We start from the raw sequence: 26,368 nt of genomic DNA on the forward strand, positions 1-26,368 counted from the left end.
AGCCGGTCCATGGCTGCGAGCACCATCCTACGCAGGTTTGCGTGGTTGCGGAAGTCGGGGTTTGCTCCTGATGTGCAAAGCCGTCTTCTGGCGTTCATTTATTTGGCAGCAAGGCTGACAAGAGCCTTGAGAGGTTGCAGACCTCCAAAGCTGCAGCAAAGTCTTTGAACGCTGCAGTACGTCAACCTCTGCCTTTTCGTCCTAGGGGACAGCAATGGAGCGGAGATCCTTTAGTTTCTACTCCTCTTTTGGTAGATAGAAAGGAGCTGCCAGTCAAAGGGGCCATTGTAAGAGTACCTGTAGTGAAAAACAGGGTACTCGGGGTGCCAAATCCGCTTGGGCAGTTGCCTCTTTGCCCTTAGGCTCTGCCGCTCCAGCTCAGTCATGAGGCCATGTCCCATGGTTCGCCGGTTGGGAGCAGACTTGCGCAGCATCTTGGAGAATGGCGTGCAATTACTTCAGATGTGTGCGTTCTGGATATCATAGCTCACGGCTACTGCCTTCCCTTCCTTCAGTGGCCTCACGACAATCCACCGGGGAAGCTCTCTTTGAAGCGTCCGGATCTGCTTCTTTCCCAGGAAATCCTATCCCTGCTGGAGAAATGCGCCATAGACCTGGTGCCTGTAGTGGAGAGGAACAAGGGATGGTATTCCCCCTATTTTGTGATCCCAAAGAAAGACTGGGGATTGTGACCCATCATGTACTTGCGTTGGTTGAACAAGCTTCTCAGGAAGGACAAGTTCAAGATGGTCACTCTTTCTCAAGTCCTCCAGGCCCTTCAACTTCAGGATTGGTTGGTGTCTCTGGACCTCAAGGATGCTTACTTTCATGTGCCGATTCATCCCAAGCACAAGAAGTACCTGAGGTTCGCGGCTGGCGACTCGCACTTTCAGTTTCGGGTCCTGCCGTTTGGATTGACCTACGCCCGAGGGTCTTCAACAAGATGATGCTGGTGGTGGCAGTGTACCTCAGGAGAGGGGGGGGGGGAATTCACATCTACCCCTACCTGGATGATTGGTTGATCAGAGCGCGTTCTCCCGTGCAAGCCCTGGATCATCTATCCGTCACCTGCCATTCCCCTCACAAGCTGGGCGTCTCCCTAAATTTAAATGAGTCGCATTTGCCACCTTCCCAGCGGCTCCAATACATCGGAGCAGTGCTCGACACGTCGCTGGGGCAGTGTTCGCCTCCTCAGATGAGGGCTCATCCCATTCTGCAGATAGTGGACAATTTTCAAAGTGCCCAGAGTCTCCCGGCTTTCGATTTCTTAAGGTTGCTCGGCCTCATGGCATCCTGCATTTTTCTGGTACCAGAGGCCAGACTGCGGATGAGATCCCTGCAGTGAGCACTCAAGATGCAGTGGTTGCAGTTTTCTGGCAGGATGTCGGATCCCGTTCAGATTCGTTCTCGGTCACCCAGTATCTACTATGGTGGGCCAACGTAGGAAATCTGATGAAGGGGGCACCGTTTTGGCAACCATGGCCAGAGGTGACTATCGTGACGGATGCCTCCCGAGTTGACAGCTATCGGCCATTGGTCTCTGTCGGAGTCCTGACTCTATATCAATTTGTTAGAGCTGAGAGCCATCAGGCTAGCCCTGAAGGCTTTTCTGCCGTCTGTGCAGGGGGGAAGACTGTCCCGATTATGACAGACCACACAGTGGCCATGCAGTACCTCAACAAAAAAGGGGGTGGTGGGGGCAGGGTCACTCCCATTGTGCAGGGTGGCGATGCAGCTCTGGTTCTGGGCCATCCAACAGGAAATCTCGATCTCAGCAGTTCATCTGGCCGGAGACGAAAACGTGGTGGCGGACGCTCTGAGCAGGCAGGGCATGGTCTCTCAGGAGTGGGAGTTGGCTCAGGAAGTTCTTTTGGAGATCTTCAGCCTTTGGGGAACCCCACAAGTGGATCTCTTCGCCACCAGTGTCAACCGGAAGTGCGAGAGATTCTGCTGGCAGGAATTTCCTCCAAGAGAAGCCTTAAGGGATGCGTTCATAGTTGAGTGGTCCTCCCCACTGCTGTACGCGTTTCCTCCAGTCCCCGTCATTCCTCAGGTGTTGCAGAGGTTCGGTTCCCGAATGATCCTCATTGCTCCGGATTGGGCCAGGAGAGCGTGGTACCCGGACCTTCTCGACATGTCCATCTGCCCTCCACATAGTCTTCCCTACCGAGACGATCTGCTCTCACGGAAGGGGGTGGTCATGTTCTCCATCCAGAGGTCAGGTCGCTCAGCCTTCATGCTTGGTATCTGAAAGGTTGAGATACAAGTATTGGGACCTCCCAGATGACGTGATGGAGGTGTTGCTTCCGGCCAAGCGGCCCGCAACAAAATCCCTGTACTGTTGCCATAAGTTCTGCGACCGGTGCAGCGGTTCGAATGTGGATCCTTTCCAGTGTTCCATTCCTATGGTGTTGTCTTTTTTTGCTTTCTTTAGCCCCCAGGGGCCTTCAAGTGGGTACCATTAGGGGTTACCTGGCAGCGTTATCTATATTTAAGCTTGTCTGAAGTGTTCTTACTTTAAGATTCCTGTGATTTCACAGTTTCTGAAAGGACTGTCTAATGTGCTTCCACCGTCCCCTTTCCAGGTGCCGTGTTGGGATTTGAATTTGGTTTTAAAGTTCCTGATGGGAGCTCCGTTTGACCCCTTACACTCTTGTCCATTAAGACTGTTGTCTTTTAAAACGGTGTTTTTAGTTGCGGTTACTTCCGCTCGCAGAGTGAGTGAATTGCAGGCACTTTCTGCCAAGCCACCCTTTACTGTTTTTCATAAGGACAGGGTTGTCCTGCGGGTGCGACCTTCTTTTCTTCCGAAGGTTGTGTTTGAATTTCATTTGAGCCAGAAGGTGGTTCTTCTGGCTTTTTATCCTTCTCTGCATCCTGGTAAGGAAGAGGAGAGGCTCCATAGGTTGGATCCTAGGAGAGCTTTGAGCTTTTATCTTTCACGGATGTCCCGCGTCAGAGTGGACGATCAGCTCTTTGTAGGTTATGTTGGACACTGTATGGGTCAGGCTGTTTCCAAACAGACCTTATCCAGATGGATTGTGTTGACTATCACTGAATCCTACTGTTTGGCGGGGAAGGACCCTCTGGTAGGCTTACAAGCTCACTCTACTAGGGTTGTGGCTGCCTCCAGTGCTCTACAAAGGGGTGTTCCTATTCGCAATATTTGTGAAGCAGCCACATGTGCCTCTGTCCATACTTTTGTTAGACACTATTCCCTGGACTCCCTCCATGGGCAGGATATAGCCTTTGGTAAGGCTGTCCTCTATTCAGCCATTTGATTGGGTATTCTAAATTTCACATTCTAAATTCTTTCCCTCCTCCATAGTGTGGTACTGCTTCGGGAGTCTATCATAGATGTGGAAAATGTCGGAGGACACAATCCCTTCGAAGAACAAGTTACTTACCAAACTGGTAACATTTTTCCGATGGGATGTTCCTCTGATGTATTCCACATCGCCCTCCCAGCCTGGCCCTCTGCAGAATTTCCCTTGTGATTACAGCTTCCATTTCCACAAGTCTGTAGGCAGGAGACTGGTGTCACACGTTCTAGGGGAAAAACTAAACTGAGGCAACGGGCGCCGTGCGTCCTATATATAACATCCGGTGACGTCGACCCTCGACGGAGGCCCTCGAGAGACATCGCCCCGATGCAGGACGCCTTCTGCTGAAAAGTTTCCATAGTGCACAGCTGTGGGACACAACTGTCATAGATATGGAATACGTCGGAGGAACATCCCATTGAAAGAAATTTACCAGTTTGGTAAGTAACTTGTTCTTTCCACTGTCTTGTCCAGGAAAAGATGTATTCAGACTTGCAGCCTGATTTGTATGTTGTGTAGACTAAAGCACAAATGAGAAAGGGAAAGCAAGAAATAAAGTACACGGAGGGGAAATGAGGATCAAGAAAGAAAATTCAAGAGCACAGAGGCCATACTAAACTGCCAACGTACCCCTGAAACAAAATTACAGTCTCGCTTGTGTCGGCCATGTCCCCTCTCAAAAAGCATGATTTCCTGTGGACACCGGTATGCCACTGCTTTCTGTGGCTAGTCGATCCTCTGACTTTGCCTTATTCCTCGTTTTTTGTTTTTCTAAAAATAAAAACTCAATGGTAAATGCCACATTTGTACAATGTCTGCAGGAGTGCTGCCCTTTTCTTAATGAAAAACCTTTTTTAATTAATATTATTGGGGTATTTATTGTGCGTGGACCTAGCTTCGGGAAGCAACGTAGCACTTTACAATCATAGGGGTGCGAATAAGGTTAGGGAGCATAGAAACAAGGGAGTGGGGATCTCACAGCAGGGGAGGGAGGGCAATCTGCAATGGATCTACAAATATCCAGGGGAGGAAACGGTGGGGTCAGATCACGCAGTCTCTGTGGATGTGGGGGTGGACGGTGTTTGGACCTAGGTGTTGGGGAGAAGCCATTCCTTTAAGAGTAGGGTACTTCCTGTAACTGTAAAAGCGAGGAAGTGAGTTGCATGTTGAAGTCTTGGGGTGGAGACCGAAAAGGCCGGTATTCTGTCATTTTTTTCCTTAATGCACCTGGGGAGTTCAAGTCTGCACATGTCCTTACTTCTGGTGGTTCGTAGGCCCCCAGAGATGCTAATTTTCTTTTATTGTGTTTTAAAGAAAAGTGATTCATGACCAACTGTCGGAATAGCATAAAGTAATTAGCAACTCCCTACTAACTTGAACTCTTCAGCAATCCGCAGGAATGACATTGTAGACGTTAGGTGTTGCTGATGCCCACATCTTCATAATTTTAAATATCCCACATGGACACGCCGAAAGTAATTTAATATGTAATAGCCCACAATTCTACTATAGGGCATTCAATGTGGCCGTAGATCAGAGTCTGTCTAAATCCAGTAATGTGATTCCCTGACTGCTCTATACTTGAACATCTGCATTTTTTTTATTAGGAATATATGCAGGTCTTGTTTCACCGCCCTCCATTTAATCATACTCTCCTACTACTTAATAATCAACTCTCTAGTGACCTTTCATTGCAAAGCTATTTGCCTTTTCTCCAAAACCAAGTCAAACAAATCTATGGTGAATATCCCATGCTTTTTCATGGATAGTAAACGGAGTAATCCGGGAAGAAATCCATGGACCTCCAGAAAAAGGTGATGGGCCTTCCACATCCTACACCCAAAAATCCTGTGCAGTCCTACCTCTGGTGCAAAAAAGGATGCAGGATGAAAAAACACATTTAGGTCATGCATTAGATCTGTCGGGGTCAAACTTGTTCAGTCTGGCTGGTGCCATGTTTAAAGGTCACTGGTGTGAACCACACATTTACTTGTATTGCTTTTTTGGTATGAATTCAGCCTCTAGCCCACTACATATTCTCCAGATCCCTTTCCGATCTGTTCCGTGCTCTCATCATTGTATCCACCCTTGTATAATGTGGCTATTTCCCACCATTCACGAGGTAATTCATGGTCTTGTTTACAGTATGAACGTCAGGCTCCTGTGGAAACCCAGACCAGGCACATCTAAACTTGACACTAATTCTAGCATATTGTAAGAACTAATTTGATTCCATCTTCCATTTTTAAAAAAAAATTTAATCTCTGAGAGCAAATCTTTGTAGAACTGTCCCAACGTGCTGTAGTTGCACTGTTTGTTGCCCATTGCTTCATGTAGCAAAGATGAGTAATTAGAGAAAAGATGTTCTTCCACAATAGGAGGTTCAGATGGGACATCAATCAGTATTCTGGTGCAGATGCCATCTTAATCCAGAGATCTTTAAGCATTGTAACATGTAAAGGCAGAGTAGTTTCTGTCCTTTTCTTACCCAGGAGGGGTGTAAGGCAAATCAGATCTGCAATGAGCCCAGTTACTATGTTATTTTTATACTGATCCAACCAGGGATTGACCGATGTGTATCTGAGCTACCTCCATTTTTGTATGGCATATTCAGCATATCTAAACTAGTTCTAGGTGAAATGCAAAATGAGTGGAGGCAAGGTCAAGTTGTCTTGCTTCTGGAATGCCTGAGACCTTGATGAATATTAACAACCATCAACAATACTGCTTATTTCCTGCCCCCCCCTCTAAACAAATGTGATACCTAGGTACACAATGATTGTCAGCAAGTGAGTCAAAGAAGTGTGCTTCATTCATGTTAGGTGCATATGTACAGAGCAGTAGCATCTGTCTGCCATATAATGAACCCACTACATCAACAGAACGCCTGTTCACTTCTTTTTTATACTGTTGTAAAGGGGGTAGTGGCATCAATCTGGATCAAGACCACCGGGCAGAGGCTGTGAATGAAGAACTGATTACTTGACCCAATTTAAAAGGGAGTTCACAATGTTCACTCACTGAAAGATTTGTTTCCTTTAGAACAAGTATGGAAGTCTTTCTATGTCCAGCATAGGAAACTATTCTGCCTCTCTTTACCACCCCATTCATACCCTTAACATTCTAAGATAATATTTTACAATAATCTATTTTTGTTAGTGAAATATGTGCCTGTTTCCAGGAGGATACACAACAAATGAGTTTGTTGGGAGCTTTACGCACCACCCATATATTATTGCATTTTGATTGCCTGTTCAGCCACTGATTACAATACAACTATATACCCCCTCGCGGGCAACCGCAATCCCTTAAGCAGGCTGCAACAAGAACAAAAATCTAGTAAATGACACAAGTTGAAATGGTGATCTGCCCCAGCTCTAGAAGAGTTGACCGGTACAGGGAGCCAAACCGCTGAAACCGTCTAAATGAATCCACCATTTACCCAAATATGTGGAGGAAGCCGAACCAAACTCATCTATTAATAACAAATGTACGCTCAAGGACGCGTCTATTAATTGGAAACTTTGCAGGTTAGCAAAATTGTTGTTCAGATTAAAGTTTCCACCTAGTGTACAGCATTTGTTGGATTGTCAAATTGTCTATTGCCCCTTCAGCACAAACTGTCGTTTTGCAGGCAGCACAAACGTATGTGGGATATTCTTACTTCTCAATCTCTTTTTGACCTTATGCAACGATTTTCACTTCCTCCACTTAAATCTGGGTAGAAGGAAGTTTTGAAGCCATTGCAACGCATAGTTCTGTATTTCCATGCTACACTATACAATTTTGACTTTACTTTGGTGGCTATAGTGTTGCCGATCTATGCGCCTGTTCAATTTGCAGGTCACTAAGAATGTCCTCTTTGTTGAATGGATAAAGTTCCATGTTGTACTAATCGGCGGTCTCATGCAAGCCTAGAAGATGCACATTAGTCCTTCAGGATCTGTCTTCCAAGTCACACAGCTTAATTGTTTTCCCCTTCACCACCTTTTGTCAATGGCTGATGTTTGTTTGTCTTGCCCTGTAAACATCTAACTCGGTGGCACGTTGTTTTATCTGACGTTCTCTCGTAATTTTGTCCACATCTTGTCCGATTTGTGATATGGAGACTACCTGGGAATTCATTTCAGCAATGTTTTTGTTTCCCTCCATTATCGGCTGACTCAAAAACTGTGTTGAAGGTATGCTGTTCTGGAGAGGGCACCATCCTTCCCTTATTTCTTGCAGCCTTTCTGGTACGGCCTCCCCCTGGCATCCAACACAGCGCTCCCAGTTATTCACAATGCCTAGGCACCCAATTATCCATAATTTTGGTCAGGTTCTGCAGTGACAATTGGCAATGGGTAAGGGCAGCACACAACTTAATCCTAGGGTGCAGCCACAATAAAAGTTCATGCCCGGTATCTGGCCGTGTATTAGCATATATATATATATATATATCTCCCGTTTATATGACGACCCTCTAAATGTCCTCCATATGCATTCCTTCACCGGACTATTGCTGATGCCCACTCTTAGGCATCACCCAATGTCTAACTCTGTGGTGCAGCAGGGGCACTATGCAGGCTGGACTCCTGTGCTCCGTGCTCCTACAAGTGAGCACCTCAACAGCTTGCCCATCTCTCCCAACGGCCCTGCTGGGGCACTCCCAGAACAAGTAGCGCTTTTGTCTATCCCGCAGCGTGAGGCAGATGCGAAGTCAGACGTCTGCAGGCACACCCTCTGCCATGTCAATGATGGCATTATGCATCCCTCAACGGTGCCTGCCGATTCACTCTGCTCCTACCTCGCTGTGCCATGCAGTATCACTCTGATAATCCACCAGGGGATTCAGCAATGCTCCACATTGTATTCCTCATTCTGCTCGGCCGCATTGGCTACACAAATTTCACCTTTCTCTGTGGTGGCGTTATGGAGCTTTCAGAACAGGTTACTCCTAGACTGCCTTCTTGGCTCCTCACCAACTTTGCTGCTTTCTTAACAGTAGAAAGTAACTGCAGTTGAAGGGCAGTACCTAAGGGCCATGCATTGTCCCGCAAAGGTACTAGCAGGCCTCACCCTTTGAGGCATCCCTGTCCAGGACATTACACCCAGAGGAGCCTCAATTCAAAGCCAACCCACATGCCCATCTTTCCTGCTAATAGGACCTAGCCTTTCACGGCCTACATAGTGAGTAGACCAGTATCTTCTCCAATCTTTCCTGCGGTTTCCAGAGCTTAACAGCCCCTTTTTTTTTTTTTTTTTGTCTCATGACTGAGCTGGAGTGATGGTCATGGGAACGCATAATGATGCAAGGAGTATTCTTCAATGCCTATTTATGCGTAGACTGGCAATGGTCTAAATACTCAATTCCTTTTCCTACCAAATCTTTGCTTTCACCTTCTTGAACCATACCCCAAGGACAGGCCCACCAATTCTATTACACTTTGTAGCAATTATCATTCGAACTACAGATTAAATAACGCATTTGCCGATCATGGTAGCCAATCAAAATAAGGCCAAGCATCCATGATACTGTCCACAAGGTGTCTGAGCCCCGAGGCGTGGCCACATGTTGACATTTAGCGCTACACAATAGAATAGTGACTGCACTTGAGGTCAAAAGTGGAAGTGTGTGGACCTTGAAGTAAACGGACAAAATGTAGTCTGCGGACAGGTGGCTAAATCTATTCCCTCCTACGGGGGCTGTAATCTTCTCTGCATCATACAGTGCATGCTATATATCTTATGAACACTCCTTTAGATCTTAAGCTTCTGTTCTCCTGAGATGTTAAGTAGCACAATGCTTTGTAAGGTAATACAAGCACGTCTTTCTTTTTATTGTGGCTTCCATTGTTCTACTTCTTTTTTATATCCTTTGCAATGGTATCGGTGTTCCAGATAAGATTTTGAATTGGGAGTATTTTACTCCATTTTTTTTAATGTTGGTTGAGGAGTAACAAAAGTCCTATTCCCGTTGGGAGTATTTTATAAGCAAGTTAAAGTATGTGTTAAAGTATTTTTGGAGTAAACGTTTCTTTGCATTTAGTTATTCATGTGCACATTTTCCTCTTCTGATTTAGCAGTAGTGTGAAGTTTCCTCCTGTGGTACTACGTGTGCTACTGGTCTAAATAGATCCTCGGGCTATGTTTGCTTCTTTTTGTTGGGTGTATTTTTACTGCCTATTCTTTTTGAGAGCATTTGCCTATTTTTGGGGAGTGCAAGTGGCTGATGCATCCCTTATCTGTAGAGCTGGGTGTCGCTGTAGCTCTGCCTGACTGTGTGGAGAGGCTGCTCATCACTCCAATGCACAGGTCTCCCATTTGTCCAAACCCACAGTCAAGCTGATTCGTATTTTCCTACTCATCTGTTACCTCTGTTAAATGCAGGTTCTTTTGTTCTGGTGTTTTCTCTAGTCAATATGCCTATCCCATTGCCCTTGCCTCGTTATGGTCTCCGAAAATGTACATTCTCAGCCCCTGGTTACTTTGAAGTTTGTGGGATCCGCACCCTTGCTCAGAGGCACCTGAATGTTCCCTTCACCAGTTCCACGGCATTCCCTCTTTGGGTGTGGTCAACTCTTGGAAAAATGAAGATCCTCAATTCTTTGAAGAAGAGTTCCTCCTCTTTCCTGCTTACCTTCTCCAGGAGGTGGTATCCGTTGGTTCATTATGCTCCCTACCATCTTTTCTAGGGCTTTGCATTTGCATTTAGTATCAAATCTGCAACCTCAGACTATTTCCAGATCGACTGGTCCAGTCCCAGTGCCCTGCGCACCCTGTGAACCCAGGCCCTCAAAGTTCTGCGAAAACTCAGCATCTATACTTTGGCTGAGTGTTCCTCTTTTTCCAGCTTCTGCATTCGAACAGCTGGTGTTTTGTCTCTGAACCCCACCTAGTTTTAAGGTACCTTTTTTCTGTTTGAGATGTTTAGCTGTGTCTTTTACCTTTCAATACATTCTAATAATCGGATGTTGTCTCTAATTTCCAGAAAGTTTAATTTAGTGTATCCAGCTTTGTGTTTGGGAAGGAAACATGGCTGTAGGGTCACGAAAGCCTCTGATATACCAGTATATCGCCTTTATTCCATCTTTTCAATGGAAATAGAAATCCATCGCTCTTTGCTTTTTTTTTTTTTTTTACATGTTTCCTGGTACAACGTGACATCTTGGACGCAACCTGTCCAGTGTCTGGTCTTTTTCTTCAGGCTGTGGTTTGTGTTAGTGGTTGCTGTTCCACATTTAAGCCCAAATTGGGTCCTGCATCCGAAAGTTAGTCTCCTACAGGTTTTGGCTGCCCAAAAATAATCCCATTGTTTACATCAGCATTTCAAATTGTACCCTCCTGAATAGTTGCAGCCCCAGTCCCAGTTGGCTTTCTGGCCTTGCCTCCATCTTCATGTTCCCAGCCTCTTTAAAGTCCTTGGCAATCAGTTCTGCATCGGTTGTTTCAAAACTGATTGTTATTTGTTTGGACAACTTTGTAGAGCTGCTCACTTGGATCTACTAATATAAAAAGCAAATTTGACTGACGGGTAAAGGCCAACATTTGAATAACTTTTTTTGATCTAGTGAATCGCATTTATTTCGACTGATATCAGACTTCAGAGAGTCCTTCATTGGAGAGAATTGGCCATTGTGAACGGGCCCCTTTGTATACTCCATACTGCGCAAACCTACAATTCATTGTGTCGAGCCCCAAATGTCCAAAGCCCTGCATTGAGCACAGAACAGATTCCTATGGTGTGTTTGAGAAACTCCTCATCATTCTGTGTAAAGGGCCATTTCATATGAGACTGGGTTGGTGCTGGCTGCTACCTTATAGTCTCCCAGAAGGTGGTCGAGTGGGATTTCTTGGGCTCGTCTTCTGCTCGGAGACACGATACCGCCTTAAAGCAGCAAGAATCAACTTTCTCTCTGAAGAGGAGTTGGAACTACCGGTTCCAGCAGGCCCTAGTAGAATCAAACTCCAATAATGGAGAACATGGTAGATGTGCCTTGAATACTTAGATTGTGAAATGCACTTAATGGCGCCCACATTGGTTCTGAAACGCATACTCTACATAGTAGTTGAAGTGGCTTGTGTCTCAAAGAATGAATGAACCGCAGAGGTTTGTGGACTTCGCAAGGACACCAAACCGCAAGGAACTCATTCAAACAGCTTAGCTGAACACTGGAACGTTGAAGTGTGCCCACTCCTGGTTGTGAATCCAATATGGCACCAAGGAATTAAAGGTATACTCTAGTAAAAAATTTTATTTCAAAAATAGATAGGCCACATTAAAAAAAAAATACTAGCATCCTCCGTTTTAAAACTTCCTATGTAAAATTTTGAGCTATTCAAGCTCAAAATTCGAAAAAGCAAGCACAGGGGGGCCGCCATTTTGTGAAATGGAGGCCCTCCTGTGCTGGCTTTTGCTTTTGCGGCACTAATGAAGGAAAAGCCAGCCAGCTGTAGTAAACAAAGTCTACCGCTGGGTGGCTTTCCCTTCATTAGTGCCGGGACTCGGAGGACGCAGGCCGGAGACCAGAGCAGGAAAGCTGCAGCTGAATCTCGGTAGGTGCTATTTATTTTTTTTACAAAAAATAAGCACTAGCTGCGGTTTTTTTTCTACGTTTTCTGGGCTGGAGGAGCCCGGAAAACTTAGAAATAAAACCGCAGCTTTAAAAACGTTGTATTTATGTTTGCGGTCGCTTTTGAAGCGACTGCAAACATAAATACAACGTTATTGTGTTGGAAAACGCTGCGGTTTTTCGTTCCAAGTTTCTCAGGCTCCTCCGGCTCGGAGGAGCCTGAGAAACCTGGAACGAAAAACCGCAGCATTTTCCAACACAACCGCGTGTGTTTCTGCCTGCTGTGGCTATCACTTTGGGTCTCCGGTGCTCCCAGGAGCACCGGAGACCCAAAGTGAAAGCCACAGCAGGCAGAAACACACGCGGTTATGTTTACATGCCGCGTAGTGTTTCTACCTGCAGCTGATTTCCCATTTGGGGCTCTCGGGCTCCCCGTGGGGAGCCCGAGAGCCCCAAATGGGAAATGCTACGTTGTCTGCCTGAATCTTCTTTTCCATTTGGGGCTCTCGGGTGGGGAGCCCGAGAGCCCCAAATGGAAAAGCAGATTCAGGCAGACACAACGCGGTTGTTTTCTGCAATGCCGCGTTGTCTGCCTGAATCTGCTTTTCCATTTGGGGCTCTCGGGCTCCCCGTGGGGAGCCCGAGAGCCCCAAATGGAAAAGCAGATTCAGGCAGACACAACACGGTTGTGTTGGAAAACGCTGCGGTTTTAAAACCGCAGCGTTTTCCAACACAATAACGTTGTATTTATGTTTGCGGTCGCTTCAAAAGCGACCGCAAACATAAATACAACGTTTTTAAAGCTGCGGTTTTATTTCTAAGTTTTCCGGGCTCCTCCAGCCTGGAAAACTTAGAAAAAAAACCGCAGCTAGTGCTTATTTTTTGTAAAAAAAATAAATAGCACCTACCGAGATTCAGCTGCAGCTTTCCTGCTCTGGTCTCCGGTCCGCGTCCTCCGAGTCCCGGCACTAATGAAGGGAAAGCCACCCAGCGGTAGACTTTGTTTACTACAGCTGGCTGGCTTTTCCTTCATTTGTGCCGCAAAAGCCAGCACAGGAGGGCCTCCATTTCACAAAATGGGGGCGCCCTTGTGCTTGCTTTTGAGCTTAAATATCTCAAAATTTTACATAGGAAGTTTTAAAACGGAGGATGCTAGTATTTTTTTTTAATGTGGCCTATCTATTTTTGAAATAAAATTTTTTACTAGAGTATCCCTTTAATCCCGGTATTCAAGCTTGGGCAATTGTTATGCAGCCTAAGAACCATTAAGGTCCTACCAATACATGAAGGGAGCTTTTAATGATCACAAGATTTAAGTCACATTTGGAGAGCGCCCACCAATTTAGATGGGTAAACCAACACTGCCAAATGGGTTCCATGTGAAAATGTCCCCGAAATAAAGTCAGAAAGTCGCTGTGTAAATGTCGTGTTGACATAAACGTATATCTATCTAAATAACTACTTTCCCTCAGTTGGTGCTGAAACGAACTGTCTAGGAACACTGGAAGTATGATTGTATATGTAGTTGGGTGGCTTGTACTTCAAAATGAATTCTGAAAGTGACACACAGAGTTCAAGGGAGCCTGTCACAGCGCAAGGAAAACAGCTGTGATGTCAATTACCTGTCTGGAGAGGAGTTCAAACGGTGAGTTTGGCCTTCTTGTATTTATCAAAGTTTGTTTTTTGCAAAGCACATTATTTAAAAATTACTGAAGCCATGGTTTGTTTATTTCTGTTTTTCAAATATATATATATATAATTGTAAACATAAGTCGCACAGTTAATGAATGGATAAAAGTTAATTTACTGAATGCAGTGCTATTGGTCATGGTCGTCTCTCACCCGCCTTCAACGAGCCTCACAGAAGAAAAAAAAAAAAGGAAAAACGGAAATGCAAAGTTGTTTCAAAGCTGTTATAAACAGCTCAATGTGGGGAAAAAAGCCGTTTCAAAAACTGGCTCCAAGTCATTTAACCTCGTCATTTGAAAAAGTTCTGTTTTTTTTTTTAAACTGTGCCGTGAAACATCCGCGTTGAATGCAGAGTTGCTAAAAATTCAATCCAGTCAGCAAGACGAGGACCAGAGTTGGTTGTGGTTCAGTCGGCTACGCCCGTTTCCGGACATACTGTAAGCTCTGCTTTAAGTACTGTAAAGTGTTCGCGTGTATTTTTAAATACAATTAAAGTGCTATGTATGTGCCGCTTTTTTCTCTGCGACATTTTGGTATCACGGGACGTTATTAGGGGATACCAGGGGAGTTGCTAGGTCTGGAAAAGACCCGGGGCTAAGCTGATGTCGGAACTGTTGGGACTGGGGGCTAGATAGACTTTTGGCTGTAGCTCCTGAGATTCTATCCGGGGCTACAACCAAAAGATCAGGGGCTATAGCCCCCTTAGCCCCCCCCCTAGCAACGCCCCTGGGGGATACCCCTAAATGCAGAACCATTCTGAGGCCAGCATAAGAACTCGCTCACTGGCCAAGCCATCTGAAAGAAGTGCGAGAACGCCAGTCAAGCGGAGACTTGAAGGAAGCAGCAGGCAGTTTTTTATCCGCACCGTGGATACCTGGGAGAACCCTACCTGGAAAAGGTAGTACATTCGCGTGTTACCCACCAGTTATTTTGGCACAGACACACCACTGTATTGAAGAAAGCACCTAGGGAATGGTCCTATTCACAGGGTTTTAGACCATAGGTAAGGCCAGAACGTGAGGCCCTTCCTTGCTGGCAGGAGAGTGAGAATATAGTTTGTCTGAAAAGGCCACTGAATGAGGAGGGGAGAAATACCCATTACTGTCGAGAGTGTTGCTCTGAGAGAAACCAACCTTGTTGGGAGAACTCGGAAGAATTTGAGAGAAACCTAGGTTGTGGAGAGACCTGTAAGAAACATGAGAGAATCCAGGGTAATGGGAACCCTGAGAAAGTTGCGTTACAGAAAGGAGAGGTGGTGGGGAGGCCTGACAAACGTGTAGTAACTGGAATTCCAGTAAAATGATGAAACTTCCAGAGGAGACTGTTTGATGCATGTTATGTGGAGGGGGCACGGGGTTTAGGGGTTTAGTGTCTTTATTGGACAGGTTGTAAGGAGTGGTTGGGGCTCTCAAGCAGTACCCCAATTACCGGCAAAGGATACTCAGACCCCAATAAAATCCCCACCACAAGAACCTCATGTTGAAGCCTGATCAGGGAATGGATGAACAAAGAGGTAGAATAGTTGGTGAAGATTTAATGACGAGATTATCTAGACTGAGCATAACCGTCTTATCCAAACACCATTCAGAACACTCAACCTATACAAATACAGTATAGTGTAACTCAGCATATTAACAAACTGTTGCCAACCTGAAAATCGTCGTGGGCCACTATATTCCATGTTCTGTATATGTTTAACTGGCAGCATACTGAAGATGGGTGTGGATGGGAGAGGTGGCGGTGCATGCTTGGGCACTGAATTCAGAGATACTGTGGAGTTCCCTAGAAGGGTTCGTAGGGTTGGTGATTCTATTCCTGTAATAGGATGTTTTGGCCTTGCGTATTTCTGCACAGTAAGCTTTGAGCTGGCAGGTGTAGAAAATTCAGTTTGACGACAATAGATCTGCACGCCATCTTCGCTCCTAGGATGTGGTTCTGGGATTTGGTGAACCATCTGGGGGAGATGCCTTGCCTGCTAGAGAAGGATCTGACTGTGGCTAGTGGGCTGGGTCCTTCCAAGAGCCAGAGATCAGTGTGGTGGATGGAGATGGAACCCAAATTGAGGGGTGTGGAGGTCAGGGAGGCAAGTAAGAAATCTGCCAAGTCAGGAGTTAACTGAACCTCTTCCAAAGGTTGGAGTGGGTAGGTGGCCCCGGAGGGGGTGGGCAGGAGGGATAAGGGAGGGTTAACAGTCAAGAGTGTAGAGGATGGCTGAGTGGTCTCGCCAGACAAGTCGGCAAGGTGTCAGTGTAGTGGTGAGGTCTGGTGAGCTGAAGATTGCATCCAGGGTTTGTCCTGCAGAGTGGGTAGGGCCTGAGACTAGTTGTGTTAGATGTTGGGATTGTAGGTAGTCCAGTAGGGATGGCATCATGGGGTTGTGTGCATATTTCAGGGGTCAAAGTATCTTAGTAATTTATGTGTTGCAATTAAGGTCCATACTACATGCCCTGGATTATAAAGTATGTCGCTGGCTTTGGGGCTTTCTTACAATTGTGACAGGGATTTTGATTACAATGAGTGTCTAACCTATTTCCCAACTGATGTCAGTCTACTGCTAGTTTCAGTGCGACAATAGCATCTTGCATAAACTATACCACTGACATGCCAGCTATCGGAAAGATGCTTTTTAGGAGGAACTCGATCTTCCATTGATTTTCATTGGTGTTGCTTAGCCTGTTAAACAATGACATGTGTTTCTTTTGCCTCCACCAGGAATACAGACTGGAAGGTGTGTAAATTATAATTCAACTTTGAGGACCTGTGAGGTGGCCGCGTGGTGTCCTGTGGAATCGGAGAGAAATGCCCCAGAGTGAGTGGAATGCTTGGCTATCTTTAGAGTTTATTACAATCCTAGTAATGGGTATCATAGAGCCTGTCTGGTCAAAAAAGATCAGCCCCATACAAATGAGGAACTGTTCAAGGAATGAGCAGGATCCTCTGCAACACCTACACGTTCCGTATTTCCAGATGTTTACTGTAGATGTCTCCTGTTGTGGTCCAACATATAATTGCTGAACTCAGTCTCACTTGTTTGCTTCAATTTCTCCTATATTTATGAACAGCAATCATGATAGTTAAGTTAAATATTTTCCCTTGGCCTTTTACTTTTTGTTTGAGACCTTCTTCTCTTTTTTGCTCTTTCTTTGTTTTCGTTCTCACTCCTTTCTCTGTCATGGTGTCCATATACCTCTTGATATCTTTTCTCTCCATCTTTCCTGTTCTCTTCTATCTACTCCATCATTATCGCTCCACTGACCTCTTTGATTCTGTCAGCCCCATCCTTCTATCACTCCTTATGTCTCTCCTTGCTCTTCCTCGTTCCCTCTCTCGTTCCCACATGTATTCCCTTTGTCTTTCCTGCGCTTGTTGTTTCATCACCTTTCTTTTGTTCCGTTTCTCATTTTCTCTTGTCCAATTTCTGATTCTCTCCCACCTGTCTTTTTCTCTCACTGTCAGCCTATCTCTACCTGTCCCCCCTACCTCGTTTTCTGTTTTTCACATCCTCCTTCACCTCTTCTTCTTTCCTCTTTACCATCCATTGTTCCCTTTCTCAGGGCACTGCATTGCCATTCTGTTCGAGAGATGGACATGAAATGCCATCACAGTTTAAACATTTCTGATATATAGGCTACATTTTAACAATAATGTAAACTGTTTCCTTGAAGGGTGGTATCTTAATGACATTGTTAGTTCTGCTTCATTTTCTCCAAGAGCAGGATCACATACATCTTTCTGGCAGGCGCAAAATGTTCAATTGTTGGTAATTGGCACTGTGTTGCATTATACCAGTGTTTGACTGCTGGGTGAGAAAAGGTACAAAGAGGCATTGAAGACACTCAACCTGTCAGTGTTTTGTGTTGCTCTAAATTTAACTGGTGGACTCAGCAAAATTCCCGGGACTAGTGATGCTTTTCCTGGGCGCGCTCAATACATTGGCAACCAAAGAGAAATTAAGCCATCTTTTATTGGATGCTCAATTGGAGGCGAGTAGAATGTGCAGGAAGCTCAGCGGTTACTTGCCAGCGGGTTATGACCCCATCAGCAAAGTTGAGTGGACTAAAAATGAACGTCGGTTGGTGCTCTTACCCCCCACGGAATCCAATTTCCCAGATTTTCTTTTACCACAAAAGTGTACATGTGGGGGAGGGGTTTGGCTTATGGATATAGAAAGTGGGAGCTTGGGGGGGGGGGGGGGTGTTGAGGAAGGTGCAGGGTCCCCCTCAACATTTCTTTTGGTAAAATGTCATCAAACTATTTAGAAGAGACGAATGGGCTGCGAGTACATTTCATAGACCATGTCGTACTCCCAATTCCTTTTCGCACAGCAGGACGTGTAACAGATTTCAGATCCTGCTTCAAGGCAATATTGAACAGCTTTTGCACAATGGCAATGGGTGCACATTGGATTGGTGGGGCAGCTTATCCCAGATGGCCTTCTAGAGTGTGGAGGGGTAGCAGCTGAAGGGATCCGTCAGAAAAAAGAAATATCCTGGGGCTGAAAATACAGAATTATTTTCCCCCGCATATTTCAATGCACTTGTATGTGGGGGAGACCCCCTGCAGCATCCCCCACAATCCCCTTACAATATTAATTAACTTAGCTCACCCCCCACATATAAATGTGTTGAAATGCGCAGTTCGAACTTCTGCATTTTTGGCTGAAAAACGATGGGGTGATACCCAGCTGAACCGCAGGGCGGCTCCGATTTAGGAAGCCTGGAAGGGCTGTGATTTGATGGTGGTTGGAGTTCCGGCCTGGAAGGAATTGATGACAAATTCCAGAGGGTGGAGGAGAGCGCTGAGAGGTGGCCAGTCTGGTCTAGCACATGACTGGATGCACATGAAAGTAAACTATCATCATGTAATCTGGCGGGGGGGTGGGGGGGCCTGATTACATTGGGGTCCATTGAGTGTCTAGAAAGAAGGAAGAGTGCCTTCTCTTTAAAACTACAATAGTCCAAGTGGGCAGGAGCTGGTAAGGGTAGGGGGGTAATGGTGAGTGCTTAGTCAGATTGGAAAATAGGGAGTAAGAAGTGATCAATTTAACATCTTTCATTGTAATTTATTCTGTGCGCTACGGTTACGTTAAACCGTTCACGTGCGATTGAATCACGTTTATGCATAGAAAACAAAAATACGTATTTTCAGGGGTGGACTGGGAACTAAGAGGCCCTGGAAATAATTACTTGGGACCAAAAGAGGCCCTGGAAATAATGTTCAAAGTGGCCCCATATGACACATTTTTAGCAATCCCAATGCTTTTCCTATGAGAAAATTTGGAACTACCATACAAAAGAGGCCCGGGGTGCAGAGGCCCACCGGGAAATCTCCAGATTTCCCTATAGGCCAATCCGCCCCTGCGTATTTTCAAGGCTCGCAATACAAACGAGCACAACATTTGCATCACAACTGATCCTTAAACACATCGACCTGTCACATCTACAAACATATTGTAAAGTTCCCAGTGGTACGCAAAGCATATCAAACACTTCATCTTAAAATATATTTAAAAGTACTTCAGTGGTTCAGATTTCACTAATATTCTTAATCCAATACCACATTAGGTCTGCTAATATCAAAAGAATCTGGTTGCCTTTCATAATCGAATAACAGAAATAAAATATTAATAATCGGTAATGTAATTTAGTTGCCAAACTCATGAGAGAACTTTTAAATGTATTCAAGAGACAATGTGACGTCAGTGCAACATTGCATCTGATGCAGAGTCTGCCTGAGAGTAAGACTGACATGACCAGCCCTGAAGGATTCCCAGACTCCCTGAAACTAGTTAAAAACCACCAGATCCCAAAGAAATACAGCATCGGGACTGCATCCCCCAGGGTACATCGGATTTAGAAATTCAAAGCCTGGAGCAGAGTCTAGAGTGTCGTTCAGGGATTCAGGGAAACGTGTGCTATGGGGAAACACTAGCACATCCAGAGAGAGAGAGACCCCCTTAGTCAAACAGTACATATCCTCAAGGGGAAAAGCCTAACTTATACTACCCCCCCCGCCCCCCAGCCCCCAGCAGCAGCAGCATTTGTGAATGGTGTGCTCCCGGCCTTGCAGCGTTTACAAAGGGAAATGTTTCCTTCCCCTTTCCCAAATAGAAGACAGTTTTGCACACGTGGGAACTTACTAGAAGTTGTCTTTTTACTTGCGATATCCATTTAACCACCAGAAACCCACAACACCAACTTCTGTGCTGGTGACAGCCAGGAGGCAAGACCAGAGCATCAGAGCTCACAAACACCAGCTCTTGAACTTTGAAACCAACTGAAAAAAAATCCAAGATAGTGGCAAGCCTTTTAAAGACTTAATTCTCCAGGCTTGGAATTGGAAGTCAATTAACCAATGAATTCAAATGTTTGCCTCAGCCAATGGGGAAAACAGTGATGGTTTTAAAACTGAGGCTAAGAAACTGTCTTTTGGGCTGAGCACTGAGGAGAGAAGTTTGCTAAGGAAGCAGCAGATCATCCAAGCCTGTTGGGCCCAGAAGAGGGGTCAGCTCCAGGGAGGGTAAGGAAAGCCAATTGAGACCATACGCAGACCCCTGACACGAGAAGGAGGGTGGACAGTATTAAGATAGAGGGACTTTACCCATTGAAGGGGATGTGCAACAGAAGACGAGCCCCTGGAATCCAGGTGAGGGGTGTGCTACAGTAAAGATATTAAGCAAGCAGGCCACTGTATGGATGCATGTTGATTAGTGAGCAGGTCACCATATCCCTGGATGTGGAGGGGGGCACAGGGCACCATATCACTGAGTAATGGAACAGAGAGAGGGGGAAAATGCCCATTTGCCCCAGAAGATGGGATTAAGTAACAGATGAGAAAAGCCCAGTAAAGGGGATTACTTTTGGGAGACTTGCAAAATGGGGAAGCTCTAAATCCTGAGATATGGTAGTCCTGTGCTGTCCGGAAACATCAGATGTTCGGGGACATCTGTGACTTTTTCTGCAAGGGTTGGTGAAAAGCAGTTTTTGGATGGCTTATTACTTTGGCGCCATTCAATGACTCTGAATGGTTATGCAAAGTGTGGTGCTGTTTTCCCATGAAGGAACAAAATTAGAGGGGGGTCCTAAAATATTTTAAAGGCTTATAAATGTGGTGCCATTTGCTGAATCTGCACAAGTTTTCAAAGAGATTTTAGACCGAGATATGCATGTTTTTGCAAAATTTGTTGGGATTTTATCAAGAGGGGGCAAAATTAGAGGGGGGTCTCAACATTTTTAGATGGCTTATAACTTTGTTGCCGTTTGACAAATGTTGAGAGAGGTTTTCAGAGAAATTATAGACCCAACCTTGAATGTTTGTGCGAAGCCTGAATGGATTTTGTCAAGTTGAGGCTAAGTTATGACTATTTTATGTACGTACATTTTGACAAGGACCTGAAAGCATGGTTTTGCAATTGTCCGTGTTATTTTATGAAAAGTGTCATAACCAGTGAAAACCTGGCTATGCTAATCCTCTATCATGCCACTCTACATATCTAGGATTCCCATGGCCGTCTTAACTATTTGAGTCTCGTGGAACTGAACTGCTCAGTTACACCTTCTTGCGCATACATGCATTAATATGCGATGTACTCCCAAACTGAACTTAACGGTTAAGCGACACTTAGTGCACAGATGCCCCAGGGTTGGGCATGCTTTACAAATGTCAAAATAAATAATGTAGGTACAAAAAATAGTGATATACCTTTTGGTGACTGAGTTATAGCCTGTGGCCATGGGCAGTGGCCAGATTGACCTGGACAGTCTGGTTACTGGCCATGACCATGAGGGACCAGCAAAGGTGTTAAAGTGGGCATGGCCACCGGGGACCGGCTATGTGCTAAAGTATTTAGAAATTGGGATAGGTTTGAATGGGAAAAAAAATCTGCAATGGGCGGGTCCGTCGGCAAGGAGAAGTATGTACTGTAATTTGCTTATTGGAGCATGCGGCATGGCGGAAGCAATGGGGGGAAAAATATTCTGCTTGTGGTTACAGCCTGAATTGGTGGACTAGATTACAACAAACTTGCGCAACAAGTTTTAGCAGCGACCTGAAAGCATGTTTTTAGCAATATGTCTTGTGTTTTTATTTTTCCAAAGTGTAAGAAAAACTAGTAATATACATCCGTTGTCTGGGTAGTGGGCCAGGCCCTCGGCAAACGCAATTGTGTACTGATTTGCTTATTGGGGAATGCGGCATGGCCAAAGCCCATGCCCCATGGATTTGGAAACTGGCCCTGGCTTCAAGACATGAGCACTGGCCATTGGTTACATTATTAGGGTATAGTGGACACTGAGCTAGGATGCAGGTTAGGTGCAGTGAATAGGGGTCGTTTGGTTGGGTTGGGGTCGGGTCATGGTTGAGCCTTCTGTTATAGGCAATTGAATGATGATTTGCATCCCCAGCATGCACTGCTGATAACAGACAGAAGTATGTGTTGCAAAAATATGTGAGGGGTACACCCTTTTACCCCTTATGTGTTTTTGGGCATGTGTGTGTTGGCCATAGAGCAGGGTATAGGCTGGTGGCAGCTACATGCTGATTTAGCAGTGGCTCTGAGTGTCCTCCATTTTGGGACACCCAGGCCCTGCCCTAGGAATTAATGGATTCCTGACCGAAGGCAAGATGGCCTCTGTGGCCTCTGTTTTTATTGCCTTTTAACTTGTTTCCCAAAGTCCTTGGAAGCTCTGTTATGGGTGTCTGGTTTCTGTGTGTGTGATGCAAAGAATGAGGTAGCCCTGACTGAAACTGACATGAATGCAGTGTAGTGTGCGCACACCAATCCACATTCTTTGTTATGGGTGTCTGGGTGGAGGGAATGGCTTGAATGCCTGGGAGCCTTATTGGCTGCCTGCTTGAATGCTCTTCTGCATGATTGGCTGATTGATCCTGCTCAGCCAGAGTGAATGGGGAACAGATGTGTATATCTGGGGACCTCTCACCAATTTGTTCAGAAGCTGAAGTCGAAGCTGAAACAAGAAGATGTTCCTTGAAGCCCAGCTGGAGGAGAAGTCTGCTGCTGCATTTCGTTATGTTATCTAAAAGCTACCATGTTCTTCGAAGGACTGATCCAGAGAGGACCTACGAAGGAGTTCTCTCCCCGAGCTACGAGGGACAATCGTGCAACCGTCTACTCTTCATCCGAAGTGCCCTGAAAGCCAGCCCTGCCGTTTGGAGAAGTGGTTTTTGAGTCCTGAAGTGCAGCGCCCGGACATCTTGAGTCCAATAAGTCCATTGGTGTCACCCAGGGTCCGGAGGTGTTTTGTGACGGCTGGAAGCCGTTGCTGTCTAACGCCCAGAAGAGGGGGGTACTCTGGCATATTGCTGCTGGACACCCAGAGCTGCGCAAGTTCCAAACTGCCTAAGAAAATTTCAAAGGACATCCTTGCCATCATCACTGACCACTTTTTCCTGCCGGAGAGAGTCCAGAGTCGCTGAGTGCAGCGGAAGGTCCGTCGGTGGGTTTCCCGTCACCAGAAGCTAACTCGGATGTCCCGAGGATCCAGACTTGGTGAGGGTCTGAGGTCGAGTCCAGGTTGCCAGAAGCTGTCCAGAGGTCTGTTCCGAGACTGCAGCACCGAAGAATCAAAAGTCAGAAAACTGCGATATTCTGAAACCCGACACAGTGACCTATCCACTTGTCTCTACCAGAAGTCATCAAGGGGTCCCAGTGGTCTTACTTCCATCTGCCAAGCCTTTAAGGAGCCCACAGCAAGTTTCATCTTCACGGGACTTCTACAGTCCGAGAATCGTCGACCAAAGGAGAGCACCATGAAGAGTAAAACTGCTGCACTTCAGAAAGACTTGTTACATTTTTCTCGTGGACTCAGTATCCCATTGGCTCCTTCTTCCAATGGGGGAAGAGGGTCCATCCTCAGAGGGAAACACTGCCACTTCGCCTGCCAAGGCACCAGAGGTACTGTGACGAGGAAGAGCATCTTCTAGCCTCAGGAGTCGTCCAGGGGTCCCAGATTTGTACTTTGGGGTGGTAGAACCTTTTAAAAAGAAAGCAGGTTATTAAACATTCTTGGACTGGCCTGTAAAACAAGATAATTTACTCCTTAACTTTGCCATTACAGGTTGCCCAGCTGGGCTGATCTTCACACAGAATTGTATATTGAATCTAAAGAAAGGATTCTGCCACTGTTCACAACTAACCTGCCTTTCTTCCCTATTCTATGCTGATACACCTCACTTAAGAATTCACATGCCTATTTAAAACTGTCTGCAGTTACTGCATCCATACTGAATTTAAGTATTGTGTGGTACCACATAGTGTATATATTTGCTATTCTTTGAATAAGTATTTCCATGTACACCGTGTTATTATTTAAATTCTTATTTTATATAAATAAGCTGTGTTACCACTTAACATAGTTTTTGGACATTCCTTTGTGGGGGATTTGGGGATTCACTGTACTTAAGAATAAACCTGCATCTCCTCCTGAAGGCTCAAGCCTGGCTGCTTGTCTATTGCTACCAAAATGAGAGCCTTGATGGGGTGTTCTTTGCCTTTACCCAACCATATAGAGGGCAGAAGTACAGATAGCCCCTCCAGTCGTTACAATCAACATGACTTTTAAGCATTTTGCTTGGGTATGATCCCAAGCCATTTATGACCCACCACACATCCAAGGCTGTCAAAGGTTGTAGCATCAACTGCCCTAGAGGTCGACAGGTAGCTCTTACATTAAATCCGTAGGTATTAGGCCTAGAAATGAATAGAGTATTGCAGATGTACCCCTCCCAAGTCTTGGGAAATCCCTGTTTTTTTCAGCCAATGCTGCACCATGGTAGTTGACCCTTAGTTAACCTGTGAACAATGACATGGCACTAAGACTTGTTGATGATAAAACTGCCAATTCTAAAAATGTTCTACTCCTATGGATATTCCCGGTGTACCCAAGGGGAGAGAGAACCATTTTGCTCTATATTTAGGTCCCATCACTGATCAGATACTTCCTGCAATAACCTGCTCACTGGCTCAGACCTAAGCAAGGTGCATGAAGTCAGCAGATTGACAGCCACACCGATTGCACGAGGCCAGGTGAGCAAAGTTTGGAATATAGGTGATTAATATTACTGATGTGCAAAGTTTAATTGTTGCGCTTTATGCCTATTGTTCTTTATATATATCCGTACATAGGTCCTGAAGCCACCTACGCACAGAGTGGAGTGACACCTTCCCTCTACTGGCAATTTTATAAGCCTAAAGGGTACAGCCCAATATGCCTGCCCCCGCCCAGTGCTGAAATATTTTATATAATGAAGTGGATACTTCAGGTTGACAATGGAACATAACTCGCATCTTCCTCACCGTATTTTAGTCTCATACTTCAATATATCCAATGAAGTCATGGCACCATTTTCCTGTTGAGTGTTAAAACGTCCAGTCCTCTTAAAAGTCCCAATTACCCCCGTCCTTGTATAAGCCACCACATTGCTGAATCCCTGTTCTTCACTCTAACCTTGAAGGGACGTCTCCATGCCATTAATGTTACGCATACCGAGTTGATTGACCCCCTTGAAGCTGGTGCAACTAGTGTTTTATCAATTCAACATTGAGGGTGTTCATAGCCAGTTTCTGACTAGTAGGAAGTGTAATGTTCCGGGGCTGCTAGCCAATATCTTTTGAGGTTCGCTACTTCAAATATGCTGCAATCATATGACTGAGTCTCCAAAATCTCTGCCCTATGAACTGGTGCATGCAGTGAGTTGCAAGAACTCCCCATCATGCTATGTGATGGGGTGAGTCACTAGGAACTGGGTTGGTGCATCTGCTGCACGATGTGCCTCAAAGTAGGTGGAAGAAGTGGGGTCCTGCAGGCCTGCCACCCCACCATTGCTCAGGAGTACAACTATGAAAAGGGTAAAGATCCCTGCTTCTAAAAAAAGCCATGTCAATGACATTAAGGATTTCTGTCCAACAAATAGACCAACTCTCGGGCCACTTTGCCTAAAGCTGCTTTTCTAACCGGAAAGGCTATGAGCTAATTTTGGTAAACACTCCTCTGTGTTTGACCAGTTGCAGACAGCAAAAGATCCTTCCCCATACCAGCCGGCACGGCAGTCTGCAACGCATGCATGTTTCCCATGCAAGAAAGAGAAAAGTGCTGAACGTGCACATCTGTACTTGTGGTAAGGTGAAACTGCTGTCAGTAGCTGCAGAGTCCCATACTGTGTGTGGAATGCTGCAGATGCCAGCACCAGATTCCAAGATGGCAGCAACGCTATCATCCGCATTTGTAGACATGGGGAAAACCAGTGGGGGAAATCTCTGAATTAATCACAAGCCCTGCAAAAAAGATTCAAACATACATTGGAGGCAGTGTAAGTAAAGGACCGATACAAAACTGGAAACAAACCCACACCAGCACTAGACCATCACAGGGCCAAAACAAGTGCACATTCTCCAGAAGCATTATAGAAGGGAGGACGGAGAAAGAAGAAAGGAAAGATACGTTGGGGTGAATGAGTTTGTAAGGGAGCTGGTGCACTTCCAAACTGTTCTTGGATACACTCTGACAATGTCTGTCTCATGACCTTGTCGGAAGGGTATACAGACTCTTCTCATCCGGGTGGTGGGGACCATTTTGGGAATAACCCCATGTCCATCATGAAAGGGGAGGCGGTATCAAAGAGAGCCCCTAATATTCCCCTTCCCATGTTCCAAGTTGCATGTAAGCAATATCTCTGTATATGCATGTGTCCCAGAATGCAGACCAAGTGTTTTCTTCTTGCAAGATAACCTTTGTTATGGGGAAAGAGCACCCACGGAGAAGGGAAGACAGCGGCCCACATCCTGGT

General features: G+C 45.5%; 1 protein-coding gene across 2 annotated transcripts in view; it reads left to right on the top strand.

The window, feature by feature from the left end:
* P2RX7 (purinergic receptor P2X 7) overlaps positions 1 to 26,368 on the top strand; it is a 356,033-nt gene that overhangs the window by 161,877 nt on the left and 167,788 nt on the right. For both annotated transcript variants that reach the window (XM_069619560.1, XM_069619561.1), the window contains one exon: positions 16,277 to 16,373. In XM_069619560.1, coding sequence (XP_069475661.1) covers positions 16,277 to 16,373 — 97 coding nt within the window. The remainder of the gene's footprint in view (positions 1 to 16,276; positions 16,374 to 26,368) is intronic.

This window comes from Ambystoma mexicanum, chromosome 10, assembly GCF_040938575.1.
Source record: "Ambystoma mexicanum isolate Mex_15411 chromosome 10, UKY_AmexF1_1, whole genome shotgun sequence".
In the NCBI taxonomy this organism is placed as follows: domain Eukaryota; kingdom Metazoa; phylum Chordata; class Amphibia; order Caudata; family Ambystomatidae; genus Ambystoma; species Ambystoma mexicanum.